This window comes from Nycticebus coucang, chromosome 17 (assembly GCF_027406575.1).
Source record: "Nycticebus coucang isolate mNycCou1 chromosome 17, mNycCou1.pri, whole genome shotgun sequence".
NCBI lineage: Eukaryota > Metazoa > Chordata > Mammalia > Primates > Lorisidae > Nycticebus > Nycticebus coucang.
The window spans coordinates 73,914,216-73,929,377 of NC_069796.1; the positions used below are offsets into that span (position 1 = coordinate 73,914,216).

Consider the following 15,162-nt stretch of genomic DNA (forward strand, 5'->3'; position numbering starts at 1 on the left):
AACTGGGTCTGACCTAGCTCAGCTGTGCACCGTGTGACTCTGGCCCTGACTGCCATCTGCACATGGCAGAGTCTGGCTGTACTTCTGGTGTCCACTGATTATTCCTCCCTCTGTTCTTTCATTATAATCCCTGTTACCCTTCTGCTGCCTGCCGGCTGCCAAAAGAGATCAATTAACTCTCAGGGTAGCAAGCTCAGGAGTGCTTGCCTGGAGATACCAAGTGTGTATTGATTGTAATGTATAATAACCCATATTTATTGAGTGAGCGTCTCTGTACCATGTGAAATGATTTACACTGATCGCACCAACCACCCCGGTGAGTGCTTACAGCCTGAGTTAAGTGCTGGCATCATTCCCATTTTCACCTGAGAAAACTGAGGTTGAAAAAAGCTTACTCTCCGGTCAAGATCTGTATGGTTATTCAGCACTGGGGCTGAGATTTGCAGCTGAGAACTCCTGGTCTCAGAGCCTCTGTTTGCTACATTGGACTATGTTGCTTCTTTCTGGCCTTTTACATTCAACCCCCAAAGCAAGTCACCTGTGAGCTCACTGAGCTCTACTCATATAGATCTTTTAAATTATTTAAAATAACAACAAAAATCACATCCAATTTTTTATCCAGAAATAATAATCGACAATTTCTAGATTTCATATATATGTATGAATATATATTCTTACCAAAAATAACATTATTTTGTAGCTTATTTTGCCAATAATAGCATGTGAACATAAATATGTTTTCATATCACTGTTATTCTATAACCTATTTTTCACAGATGCATAACATTGTATCATTTGAATGATACACAGTTTATTGAGTCAGTCACCTAATGTTGTGCACTTAGATTAGTTTCAATTTGTTACAGCCATAAGGATGCTATGGTGAGCATCTTTGTAGATAATTCTTTGCTTAATTTTGTAAGATAAGCTTTGAGAAATGGAATTGCTGGGCTAATCGTAAGTCTTTGGGTCTGTATTGGGTGACTTCAGTGAGACTGCTAAAAGATAAGGATCCCACCCTCAGCAAGCCAGGCCTCCTGGTAGAGAAACTCTAAACAAAAACTTGGCCTCTTTGACTTTGCTCTACAAAGTGTGCTCACCCCAAGTCTCACCTTAGCAATCAGATGCTATCAGTCACTCCATCCCTGTGCCATGTGGGGACAGGTGTCTCCTTGGGGCCTGGGAATTATGCCGGCACTTACCTCATCAAACTCATCCTCTGGGCCCTGATGTCCTGGAAATGAAATTCTTTCAATGACATGCACATGTGCCACATGTGTCCCCACACAGCTGTGGAGGAGCAGAGAGAGTGGGCAGAAATCCTTGGGAAACACCCCCAGACCTCCTGTTGGGATAGTCAATGACTGCCTTCTCTGGCCTCCAAGAAACATGGGGTCAGGAGGAAGCAGGAGGAAGCTGAATGGGGAGAAGGAAGTGGAGCAGGGGACCAGGGAGCAGAGGTGACCAGATGGGGCCAGCTCCCGCTTTTTCCCATTTGCCTGCTCACCAGAATATGGTTAGAGCATAGCCGCCTACCCTGTGGGGAAGGGGACCAGCACCCAGTCCCCAGGCTGAGGCCTGACCTGGGACAAGGCGGAGAACGGGCCAGGGAGGAGCACACTGGCCATGCGGAAGGGAGAGGCCAGCAGGGCTGCAGCTCCCGCTTCTGGAGCCTGGCACAGGGAGCGATGGCAGGAGGGCAGTGGCAGTCAGAGCTGTCCTTGTGGCTTTGCTCCTTCCTTGACAGGAACCTCTGCAGGTGGGATCTCTGCAAGCTGAAACTTGAAAGGACTTTGGGTCAGACAAGGAGCTGGGAGCCTGCTGTGCCCCTGCAGCTAGAAAGAAACTCGATCATTCAGTTTCTGTCTCCCTTGACGCCCGAGTCCAGCTCCGGTTCTCACCTGTCTGCTTTGCCCCCCTGCAGTGTGTGTGCGCGTGGATGTGCGTGCACATGCGTGTTGGGTGGGAGGGGAGTCTGGGACGGGCTGCACCTCTGACACCATGCCGGGGCCATGCTCCTCTCTCTCCTCTGAGACCTGCTTCTCTCCTGGCAACTCCAGAAAGTGAATCCTCACCTTAGAGAACCCAGAAATGGGGCTTCTGATAAAGTGTTCATCCAGTCTGGTGGGGGCAGTTGATCAGAGAACAAGGGATTGGGTGGGGAAGAAGAGGGAGAGGGGGTGGGAAGGGGGGCCCAGGGCAAATGAGAAGTGGAGAGAGGCAGAGTAGACGGGAAAGAGGGGAGAAGCCAGGGAAGACAGATAATGAGGAAGGAAGGAAGAGGCGGAGAAGTGGACAGAGCTGGGAGACTAGAAGGATGGAGGCAAGGGGGGAGTGAGAAGGGTAGAAATGGTGAGGGGAAAAAGGGAAAGAGAAAAAACAGATAGGGAAAGGGAAGATGTTGAGAAAAGTGGAGAAGAGAAAGTGGAGAGAGATGAAATAGAGAGGGGAGAGGGGAAAGAGGGGTGCCCGTGTCACGTCCAGTATTGGCTCTAGTAAGCCTGTGCTGGCATGTCCTTAGTGGGGACCTGGGCCGCCGGGAAAGTGCCCTCCCCTGGGCTGGTGGCTGAGGGAGGGCGGGCTCTGGGCTGCTGTGCAGGCAGGTGGCCGCCCCTGGGTGGGGCCGCCGGCCAAGCCCTAGGGGTATAAGTGGGAGGCCGGGGCCTGGTGAGCACCTGTCAGGGGCAGCTCCCACAGCAGGTGCCAGGCAGGTGGCTGCAGTGGCCCAGCCCCAGCATGAGCTCCTTCGACCTGCCGGTGCCCTCCCCACCTCGCTGCAGCCCCCAGTTCCCCAGCATCGGCCAGGAGCCCCCAGAGATGAACCTTTATTATGAGAACTTCTTCCACCCACAGGGTGTGCCCAGCCCCCAGCGGCCCCCCTCCTTGGAGGCGGGCGGCGAGTACGGGGCCACCCCCAACCCCTACCTCTGGCTCAACGGGCCCACCATGACCCCGACGCCCTATCTGCCCGGCGCCAACGCCAGCCCCTTCCTATCACAGGCCTACGGGGTGCAGAGGCCACTGCTGCCCAGCGTGTCGGGGCTGGGGGGCAGCGAGCTTGGCTGGCTGCCCCTCCCCTCACAGGAGGAGCTGATGAAGCTGGTGCGGCCCCCCTATTCCTACTCGGCCCTCATCGCCATGGCCATCCACGGGGCGCCCGACAAGCGCCTCACCCTCAGCCAGATCTACCAGTATGTGGCCGACAATTTCCCCTTCTACAACAAGAGCAAGGCAGGTTGGCAGAACTCCATTCGCCACAACCTGTCGCTCAACGACTGCTTCAAGAAGGTGCCCCGGGATGAGGATGACCCAGGTAAGGGGCCTCGGAGTGCCAGAGGAAGAGGCGCCCAAGGAAGACTCAATTTGTTCTTCCCTAAGACCTCATTCTAGAAAGTTCTGAATGTGGCTGTGCCCTCCCCGCCCCACAGTGACTGGAGGCTGCTGTGAGGTAGGGCTGAGGGGAGCTGGGCAGTGGGAGAAAACTCAGGCCCAGGGGCAGGTTTGGGGGTCAATCATGGCTGCCCTGCTGATCACTCAGGGACCTTGGCAGGCTAGATCTCTGGGCCTCAGTTTCCTCACCTGAAAAATAGGGAGGGGTGGGAACAGCACCTGCTTTGCAGAATATAGTGCAGAGAATTAGATGATGTTTGCGAGGTCTTTGTTGTTAAGCCCTAAACTCAGGGCAGTAATCATTACCATTCCTCTGCACCTACAGCACCCAGCCCAGAGAAAGTCCTTGGAATGAATGATTGGACCAAACAAACCCAAGTGCACCCCAGGTCTGACTTGGGATAAATGAGGATCTGAGTTGGCTAAACAACCATTACCTGCCCGTTATTCTGCCTGTCATGTTTTGGTTTTTTCCCTTCATAGTAGCTGTGATGTGAAACCTGAGATGTCCCCTTAAGGTGACACAGAATGAAATGAGAGCGGTGGGGCTGGAATTTGAACAGAGGCGTCTCTCACACCAGAGACATGAGCTCTCTGTCTCTTTTTTTTTTTAATTTCAGATTAATATAAGGGTACAGACAATTCCATTTTTGTGTGTCTGTTAGGTAAAGTCCAAGTCACAGTTGAGCCCCACACCCAGGGGGTGCGCTGTGACCCCTGAATTGTAATTCTAATTGTAATCTTCTATCTCACTGGATAGAAGATTTTGATTTATGACACAAAATAATACAAATTCATGAACTTTCTCCTCTTAATGTTGTATTTCTACAACACAAGAAATCTGCAGAAAGTAGTGTATTAAATATTAGTCACACATCCCTTTCCCAGAATTAAAGTCCATTTTTGTTCCACCACAGGAAGCTTAGGGGATGGCTCAAAGGACCCCCAGTCTTTTCCCCCTTTAAGCTTAGCAAAGGCAAGTGTCCCATCCAGGGACTGCCCTGTGCTCAGGCAGAGGGCAGAGTTTAGGCCACCCCCTGGGACGGCTCCTCGTAGTTACAAAGCCCCTTTCCACCTCTGGTGTCTGTGGTTCTCACAGGGAGCCTGAGGGAGTAGAACCGGGATAAAAAGCCCACTTTTCAGAGCAGGAAACTGAGATTTGCCCAGTCCCTTAGGAGCACTGGCAGGACTTAAGTCCATCTTTGGACGCTAAGGTCAGAACTTTCACAGTGTCCTGGATTTTCCCTGAGTTTTCTTTAATTTCAGTAATGGAACTCTCCATCCCCCACCCCCACCCCCCACACGCAGCCTCCCTGCCCCCATACCACAGCCTCCTTAAAGAGACACAACCTGTAAATCCCTCAGTGCCCATGGCGCTCATTGGTGGGGTCCACCCCTCCATTTCCCAGGCCCAGCCTTTTGTTCTCCCTCTTTCTGCTTTTGTCACCTTCATCTTCAGTTTATGACAAGGAGGAAGAGGAACAAAGTAAAGAGGGGCTATGTCTCTCCACTTACCTCCCTTCCCTCTTCTGTCAGGCAAAGGGAATTACTGGACACTGGACCCCAACTGTGAGAAGATGTTCGACAACGGAAATTTCCGCAGGAAGAGGAAGAGAAAATCGGATGTTTCCTCCAGCACGGGCTCCTTGGCCTCAGAGAAGCCGGAGAATGTTCTCCTGGTGGGCAGCCCCAAGAGCACGGAGCCTCAGGATGTGCTGGACAGCGCCTCACCGGGCACCACCAGCCCCTCCGAGAAGCGGTCCCCCCCTCCACCTACGGGCACCCCGTGCCTCAGCAGCTTCCTCTCCACCATGACAGCCTTCACTGGTGGGGCAAGCTCTGCGGGCCGGCCTGTGGCCACGCCGGGACTGAACCCTGAGCCCACCGACAAGATGGGACAGAACTCACTGAGCTTCAACTCCTTCACCCCCCTCACCAACCTCAGCAGCCATGGGGGAGGGGGCGAGTGGGCCAACCCCATGCCTGCCAACGCTCTCAGCTATGGAGGCTCTGTCCTCAACCAGTTCAGCCCTCACTTCTACAACAGCATCAACACCAACAGCGTCCTCTACCCCAGGGAGGGCACTGAGCTCTAGCTACACAACAGCTCCAGACGGATGTGTCCGAGAGAAAAGCTGTGGACATCCTCCGTGCCAGCCCCCTGGGGTCCAAGACTCCCAAACTGCTCACACACAACACAGGAGCCTCAGAGGAATCTATCCTCTCTAGAACATTGTTTTAGCCTTCTGTTTATCACACAGACTCACCAACTTTGGGAATACTGGTGTCTGGACAGCTGCAGAAATCGTGGCCAGCTGCTGAGCACTCACTGTGTGCCAGGTGCTGTACTGGGCTCTTCACAGGCATGGGCACACTATTTACAGCCACCCTGTGAGACTCACATGAACCTCCCCATTCAGTAGATAAGGAAATTGAGCCTCAAGGAAGTTAAGTAACTTTTCAGAGTCATACAAACTACTAAATGGCAGAGATAGGAGTCAAACCCAGGTATGTGCTACCCCCAGTGATTGGGCAAAAGAAGGCAGACAGGGATGGAGGAATTTGTTGAGCAGCTAAGGAAGGTCAGCATGAAAAGCTCAAATGACAAATACATCACAATCTCCCCCAAGTGCAGCACCAGCCTGGGCACCTCTTGTCCTGGTCCAAGTCCTTATTCTGCCTGCCCCAACTCACCTGCAGATGCTCCTTTAGCTCCCACTCCAAGAGGGAAGCCAGCAGAGGGCTTAATTCCAACAAGGCATCTGGCATACACACTGTGTCCCCATAGAGGGACACTATTACTTCCTCAGCCTCTGGGAGACCTTGAGCAGAGCCAGGGGTCAGTGAGAGGGGTGGTGTGTATCCCTAAACTCCCCACCCCTACACTGCCTATCTGTAAAATCACATAAAGCCCAGTTTCCTGTGTACATGTTATGGACCAGTGAGCTGGAGGTGGCTGAGCCTTCCAAGAGAAACAAGGCTGGATAAGTGCTCCTTTTTTTATAGCCTGGGAGGGGTACGTGTTTGTCTGTAAAAACAATGGCCTCCAGGGAGGGCCCTTGGCCAGGGCCAGCCCAGCCTTGTAGGGGGTCTCTGCATCCAGCTCCCAGGACTTCTTTTCCTTCTTGTTTTTGTATGTACTTTATATGCCTGTGAAATTTCATCACAGCACACCCTGAGATGTTTTTCTTATTTTCTTTTTAATTAAAAAACAAAAAAACACTTTGCACAGAAGTGCGTGGCCCTTCCTTGTGAGTTTTCCTGCCTCTCAGCTGCATGATGGAGTCAACATGGGTCCAAGGGCAGCCTGGAGCTGAAGGCCTCTGGGATAGGAGCGGAGAGAGCACGGAGACCAGACAAAAGCCCCTAAGAAAGGGAGGGGAGGCTATGGAGGTGAGGTAGATACGTGAACCCATGTGTATTGAACACAGAGTTGAACTTGGCATACCCAGTCTATGCAAACCTCATAACTGTGCCGTGATCATTTAATCTCCTAAAAACCCTGTGAAGAGGGCAGTACTAGTCTTACCATGTGGATGAGGAAACTGAGGGTTAGCCTGGTTGAGAGATTTGCCTGACGTCCACATTAGGAGCATGCCTAGGTCTGCGTGACCCCAGGTGTCACCACAACCCCTGTTGTCACCATGCTGCACCATAAGCTCAGGTCTGGCTCATGCTAGTAGCAGAACTATAGGCTACGATTTTCTGAGGGCTGTTGGCAGGTGCTGGGCCAACTGCCCTGTAGGATGGGCTTCTCACAGCAGCCCACAGGTGTGTACACTGGTGATTCACAGGGGTCCTTGGCACGGTGCATGCTGGAGGACTTGTGTACTGAAACAGGAGGCATAGTCAGGAGGCCTCTCCTCAGGTATGCACAAAGAGGGCGCAAGCCAGGGCTGGCTGACCACCTGGGTGGCTGCCCACTCAGACCATGGGGGGCTCTTTTTTTTATGGAACGACAGAGGGAAGCTGGTAACTAACAACAACAATGATGGTGATGATGATGATGATAACATTCATGGATTCACTATGTTCCAGGCACTATGTTAGAACTTGACCTACTTTATTGCATTTAATCCTCAAAATAATCGCATGCAATCAATACCATTATTTCCATTTTAGAGGTGAGCAAACTGAGGCCTGGAGAGATTCTATAGCTTGATCAAGAGAACCTAGCCAGGATTCAGACAGACCCTTTGACACCATGGCTGCAACTCGTCTCCACAGCACCTAATGACAGGGAGCCTAGGAGAGAAGGATCATGGAAACCAAGAAGATGAAAAATAGGGGCTGCCTTAGAAACCCCTCAGACCCTTGCCTGGGACAGCCCTGTCTGTAGTGAGACTTCTGGCAGGTCCTGCTGGGGCTGAGGAAGGGGAGTAAAGAAAAGAGACATGGTGTCGGACCATAAAAAGTCTTAGAATCCTGAAATAGGCTGACGCCTCGCTATACAGAAAGGAAGCCTGAGACTTGGGGAGCCAGGAACTCCATAAATATCACCAGGGCGGTGGGTTAGGTGCGGGGGTAAAAGGCGGGTCCCTGAAGCCTTGACCAGGACTTTTGTCCTTGAAAGCCCCCTTCACTGGTCACCTCACTGCCTGCTCTTCAACCTCCTTCCTCCAGGCAGGCCTACAACGGGCAAGTGGCTGGGCCAGGACTCCTCCAAGGCCACCCAGAGGGGAGCTGGCCTTTTCGACCCAAGGCCTACAACCCCAAGTCTCCATTCTTCTTTGGCCTAGAATTCAATGGGCACAAGCAGAAAAGAGAAAGTTGGGGCTCAGGCAACACAGAGACCCTGCCGACTCTGCCTGCAGCCCTGCGGGGCGTTGCTGGCAGCAGCGCGGGGAGCGCCATGTGGGAGCACCCCAGTGGGCACAGCTGAAGGAGGGGCCCTCCCCAGCAGCACCCACAGGCTGTTTTTTGCCCCTCTTTTGGTTCTCTTCCCCCTGAGAAGCAATAAGAGCTGGAGAGAGGGAGGGAGGAGGACAAGAAGGAAGGGAAGAAGGAATACACAGGGCTACGGGAGCACTCGTCCCAGGGGAAGGGCGACGGAGGGACACTGCCCGCCAGCCTCCTCCACTTCCTCTCTGTGTTGAAGCCATGGCCCCCAGCATCAGGGAAGGGTCTGAGGAAAGGGCCTTCTGCTGAGAGACTAGCAAGACTGCCTGGAGGGCGTGAGACGGGATTGCAGAATGATAGAAGCGAACTAACCAACCAACGGAGATCACTGGTTTACACCTCCACCCTCGAACCACCTAACTCCAATCCCTTCACGAGCCCTCAGTCAGAGCATCTGAATTTTCAAGTCACATTGGAAATGTGGGGGGAAGTATACCTCCAAGAGACTACGTATGTATAACACATACAATATATCGTAATTGTATTTATTTCAGTAGAGAGCACTGACAGGGGAAAGTCAGGAAATGCTGTACGTAAAGTATTAACAGTCATTGTCCAGCAGGTGATAAAATATGAGGTGATGTTTTTGCCACTGTGTCTATCTCTGTGCTCTGATGGGTTGGCAGGAGGGAGGCACCTGTCCCAGGGGAGGGGTCAGGGAAGACGCCCTGGAGTCAATGACCCCTGAGCCAGGTCCGTAAGGACCAGCAGGATTTCTCCTCAGGAAAGAAGATGGAGTAAGTGTTGTAGGCGGAGGCAGAGTGTGCGAAGGCCTGGAGATGAGAGAGGGAACCAAGGAATTCAAGGTGGCAGGAGTTTAATAAATGAAAGAACCAGAACAGCAAATACAGGCCGGACCACTGGGGCCACCAGCCCTAGCTCCAGTGAATATTGTTCCTCCCCAAGGTGTCAGGGAGTCTTGCAGAGGTTGTTAGCACGGGAGTGACAAGCTGGGGTGTCCATTAATGACACTGAAAGGCTGGTACCTCACCTCTCCTGCCTTGAGTGAAATCTGACTTCCTAGGACCTAGCTCAGACGGAAGCCCCTTCTTTACGTGCCAACTGAGGCAGGAGCTACAAAAGAATGGTTGACAGAGTTGAGTGCATTCCAACGAAACATTTCTGTATTGCAAGGTCTCCTTCGACGGAGTAGGAGAGTAAAGACAAAGGGAGAGGAATATCCCAGCACACATCACAGATTTAATCATCACGTTACAGGAACATCTCTACCCCATCAGGACTTGCCCAGAACAGATCTATGTCCACCAAAGAAGAAATGCGAATAGAAAATCAACACACAAACAGATGCCCAGTCTCGCTAATGATTGAGGAAATTAAAGAACCTACACATTAGCGATGCCCAGAGCTGTCAAGAAGAGGAGGAGAGAGGTGCCCTTGTCTCCTAAGTTCCTGGATGAAGAACAAGGTGGGAAAAACAATCAAGGGGAAACTATCTTTCTTACGGGCAATTTCCGTAGTGGGCATGCAGATGTCTAAGGTGCATTTCTTTTGACTTAGGACTGTCTTTGAGGCTGAGTATTCAAAAAGATTTATGCGTAAGAATGTGCCTCCCAAAGATGTCTACGTTAGTGCAAGGTTTATACTAGGGAAATGGTGGAATAACTTAATACGTCTACCAAAGGAAACATGGAATAAACAAACCAGGGCGTGTTATCACGAGGGAAGTCTAGGCAGCTGTCGAGAACGAAGGATGTGGCAGATCTAACTGAAGAGGTATCAGTGATACCAAACAGGGAGAGGGCGGGGAGCAAGTTACCAACCAGCATGTCAAATATCCTATTTATACAAATATACACCACGTGTTCTTTAACGTATGGAGGGTGAGTTAGGACACAGAAGATTCTGTGCAGAAGAGAAAGTACTGGCACAAAAGGAGACATCAGACGGACTTAGGGCCAACAGACCAAGAGGCAGCTCTTAAATCCGACTCTTCTCTGCCTGGGTCCCAGAAGCTAGACCTGTAGGGAAGAAAGGACAGAGCAGACAGAGAGATATCATGTATTTTGGAGGGTGACTCTCCCCATCCCAATCCTGGCTACTGCCACTGCTGTTGGACAAGTCCCTGGGGCCTTAGGTTCCTCGTGTCTAATGTGGAGCTGATTTACTGAAGAACCACGGAGATGAGATGAGACTAGGCTGCGATTCTCACGCACGTACACACAGAGGCCTGTAGGTGATTCATAGGTAAGGTATTAAGTGCCACTGACTTGGGGGAGAAAACTTATCCTTTCCAACTCTGTTCAAGCCTGTTTCAACCCCAGAGAAACGTCTAGATCAGCGTGTGCCTGTCTTTAGCACTTCCTTAACATTTGTCACCTCGCTTTCCACAAAGGCTGAAAGCCCGAGGCGGGAAATAGTCCCCCACGATAATTGAATGACTATTTGGTTGTACTTATTTTTTTAATTACCTTCTCTAGACAGCAAGTAATAATGATGTAAAGTGTCCTTTTCAAATGAACTTATTTTAGAAAAAATAAGGTGATTTAAAGAAATATAAGTAAGGGAATGCTAGGGCAGGTTAAGATGTAAATATGGCTTAAACAAACAAATAATACCAAACAAGACTAATGCTTGAGTGACTCATCAGGGGCACTCTGACCTGCTGGAGATGTAGTGATAGACCTGGCTCCATCCTATGAGTTACTTGAGAATGGCAGCTACCTTCTGTTCCTTCCCTTCCCCAGAATCGGCACCATCCATTTCTTGTTGGACCAGGTGGTCCTTCCTGTGGGGTCTCCCAGGTGTCTGTTGAGTGATTTGCACCCAGGAAGGAGTAGGTTGGCCAATAACCGTGGGACATGTTATGACAGAAATCACAGGAAAATGAGGCTGTTCAGGCTCTCACCTCAGCAAGCCCAGTCTCTTGTTACCTGCGGGGATCCTACCCCCGGCCTGGGTAAAGTGCCATACACTGTCCCCAGGAAGCGGCTCCAGAGAAGGCCTCGGCTTCCTGACCTTGAATCCAGCTAACTCAGGGGGAAAAGTGCTGAGGGCTGGAACCATCTCACAGCAACCAAAGGTCTGCGGTGACCCCATTCACAATTTTCTAACTAGCCGAAGCAAAGCACACAATTAGTGTCATTGGCTGGACTGCCTGGGTTGCCAAGACGAGGCTAGGATGTCAGGGTCACCCACTGTTTCAGAAGATTTGTCTTAGCCTAAATTTGCCTAAAAGGCCAAAAGTTGGAGTTTCCAAGCACGATGGAACCTAGTTTTTGGCAGGTGCTGCCAAGAGTCTCTAATTCCCTCACTAAGAAAAGGAGGGAACTGAGGCCTGAGAGGGAAAGAAGATTCCCAAGTCACGCTGCTGGTCAGCAGGAGGGACAGCACAAGAACTCCGGTGTTCTGATTCTTTTGTTCAGGTTACCTATTTCTCTCAGCACCCACAGCTCAGTGGTTAGGGCTTTGGCCACATACACCCTGGCTGGTGGGTTTGAACCCGGCCCAGGCCTGCTAAACAACAATGACAACTACAACAAAAAATAGCTGGGCATTGTGGCGGGTGCCTGTGGTCCCGGCTACTTGGGAGGGTGAGGCAAGGGAATTGCTTAAGCCCAAGGAGTTTGAGGTTGCTGTGAGCTATGACGCCAGAGCACTCTACCCAGGGTGACACAGTGAGACTGTGTCTCAAAAGAAAAAAAAAAGAGAGTACCTATTTCTAGAAAAGAGTTGTTGCAACAGCAAAAGTATAGTACAAATGTGAAACTCTCGGTCCTCACTATTAAAAACAAATCAGAAAGGGGGAGGGGATTAACACATATAAAAGACCAGGGACTACTGCAGTTCTTAAATGAAAATATCTCACTTAATCCTCTTCCTCCTGCCCCTCCCTGCCTCCTCCATTTCCTGTCAGGTATGAAGTGAAAGCTCAGAAAGTAGCCTTCCCTCTTAGATGCTTCAGGAACAGCATGAATCTTGGAACCAGGTAGACCCAGTTCTGTCACATACATACTGGGGTGCAGCCTTGAGAAATAAGAATTGCACAGAGCTCAGCATCCTCATCCGTAATGTGACAATAATCACCTTTGCCTCTGAGAGCCGGTCAGATCAACTGAGTCTGCAAAGTGCTTGGAGAGAGCAGGTGTTCAAAAACAATGGCTTATAAACAAACAGAGGAGCTATATGCATTACAGGCCCTCAAACTTCAAATAATCTAAATGTCTATCAGTACAGAAAGAGAATAAACAAATCACAGAGATGATTGCAAGAGGGACTTTACCTAACAATTGCAATCAGTGTAACCTGGCTTATTGTACCCTCATTGAATCCCCAACAATAAAAAAAAAAAAGAAAGAAATAATACAGGCAATAACCTGGATGAATTTTATTTTATTATTTATTTATTTATTTATTGAGACAAAGTCTCACTTTCTGACCCTCAATAGAGTGCTGTGGTGTCATAGCTCACAGAAACCTCAAACTCTTAGGACCCTCGATAGAGTGCTGTGGTGTCATAGCTCACAGAAACCTCAAACTCTTGGGTTCAAGCGATCCTCTAGTCTCAACTTCCTGAGTAGCTGGGACTATAGGTGCCCACCACAATGCCTGGCTATTTTTAGAGATGGGCCTGGGTCTGGATCAAGCTGGTCTTGAACTCGTGAGCTCAGGTGATACTCCTGCTTTGGCCTTCCAGAGTGCTGCGTGAGGCAGGGTGCCCAGCCTTAACATGAATGAATTTTTAAAACACTATATGCTTCTGCTTCCTGCCAAGTAGCTCTTACCTTATCTTAGCTTTGAGCAGATAACAAACAAGGAACTCTGGAGAAAAACAAAAACACAAACAAAACAGCATCATGATCTGACAGCCCTGAACATTACACAACAGGCGTTTTCTCAAGTAGAGTTAATAATTGCAAGAAAAAGATCCTCACGGAGTGAGTTACCTGTTTTTATGGAGTAAATGTGGTGACAGTCCAAAGCAAGTGCCATATAAAAAGGTTAAAACTCTGAAGAAAAAAACCTAGATTTCATTATCTTAAGAAACAGAAGACAAAAATTGGAGAAATTGCAGCTACTGGAAGTGAGGGGTGAATAGAGGAGAGGAGAGATCCAGAAATATGTAGGCCTATCTGCTATCTGTACACCCAAGACTCTGGCTGGTTCCTAAACGGCATGCACAGGACAGGCTCCAGTTGAGAATAAAAGAACTTCACTGGGAAGTGGAAGATCCAGAGTTTGCAGTTTGAGTCAAACCAACTCATTTGCAACCGAAACCTTAAAACTTGCCAGAGGGCTATATCAGGATGGAGAGTTTCCACAGTTTTCCAGTGGTCAAAAGACAGAATTCTAAATTACACATTACATGAAGAAACAGAAAATGTAACCTATCTTTCAAAGAAAAGGTAATCAAAGAGGACTGACCAGTATGAAGCTGATGTTGGAATTATTAAACACAGATTTTAAAGTAACGATTACAACTGTGGCAGGAGTGGGGGGAATTTTGATACAGAGTGAATCTATTTTTCATGAGAGTTGAAGGCAGATCTTTAGTGTCTAGAAGAAAGTTTGTGGTAGGCTGAATAATTGACCCCAAATATGTTTAGGTCCTAATCCATGGAATTTGTGAACATTACCCTATATGGCAAAGGAATTTTGCAGGTGTGATTAAGTGAAGGATCTTGAAATATAAAAATTATCCAAAAAAAAAAAAAAAAAGAAAATTATCCTAGATTATCCAGGTGGCTCCTAAATGTAATTATAATTATCTTCTTTTTTTTTTTTTTCTTGATACAGGGTCTCATTTTCTTTCTTCCTTTCCTTTTTTTTTTTTTTTTTGATACACAGTCTCACTTGGTCACCCTTGGTAGAGTTCTGTAGTATCTTAGCTCACGGAAACCTCAAACTCTTAGGTTCAAGCGATCCTCTTGTCTCAACCTCCCAAGTAGCTGGGACTATAGGTGCCCACTACAATGTCTGGCTATTTTTTAGAGATGGAGGGTCTCACTCTGGCTCAGGCTGGTCTTGAACCTGTGAACTCAGGCAATCCACCCACCTCAGCCTCACAAGTGCTGGGATTACAGGTGTGAGCCACTGTGCCCGGCTAGGGTCTCATTTCCTTATCGGAGGCTAGAATGTTGTGGCATCAGCCTACCTCACAGCAACCCCAAACTCTTGGGTTCAAGTGGTCCTTCTGCCTCAGCCTCCCAAGTACCTGGGACTATAGGCACCTGTCTCAATGCCCAGCTTCTTTTCCTTTTTCTTTTTTTTTTTTCAGTTTCAGTTTAACATGAAGGTATACACTATTAGGTTACATTGTTTGTGTTTGTAAGGTAAAGTCTGAATTGTAGTTGTGTCCTTCACCCAGGAAGTGTGCCGTATATCCAGGCATTGTACGGTTGGGTGAGAATTTAGCAAACCCATGTCCTCCTCCCCACTTCTTGAATTCAACTGGGCTTTTCTCTCATGTGAGCACATGGTTATTAATCTAGGAGTTTCAACTTAGTATTGAGTATGTGGGATGCCCATTCTTTTTTTTTTTTTGTAGGTTTTTTTTTTTTTTTTTTGGCCAGGGCCAGGTTTGAACCCACCACCTCCCGTATATGAGGCCAGCACCCTACACCTTTGAGCCACCGGCACCACCCTGTTTTTCCATTCTTGTGATAACTTACTTAGTTTAATATTCTCCAAATCCTTCCAGGTTGTTATAAAAAGTACAAAATCTCTATCTTTTTATGGCTGAATAATATTCCATGGCTTACATATACCAGTTTATTAATCCCTTCATGGGTGGAAGGGCATTTGGTTTGTTTCTACATCTTTGCAATTGTGAACTGAGCTGCCATAAACATTTGAGTGCAAATGTCCTTATAGTAAAATGACTTTTTTAAATGCAAGGTCCACTTTTAGTTCTTT

General features: G+C 48.9%; 1 protein-coding gene across 1 annotated transcript; it reads left to right on the top strand.

Moving 5' to 3' along the window:
* Positions 1-2,702: 2,702 nt before the first annotated feature.
* Positions 2,703-6,828, top strand: FOXI1 (forkhead box I1). Its single transcript, XM_053566908.1, has 2 exons — positions 2,703-3,313; positions 4,927-6,828. Exons 1-2 carry the CDS (start codon positions 2,737-2,739, stop codon positions 5,484-5,486), a joined length of 1,137 nt encoding a protein of 378 aa, XP_053422883.1. The 5' UTR covers positions 2,703-2,736; the 3' UTR covers positions 5,487-6,828.
* The last annotated feature ends 8,334 nt before the right edge of the window (positions 6,829-15,162 follow it).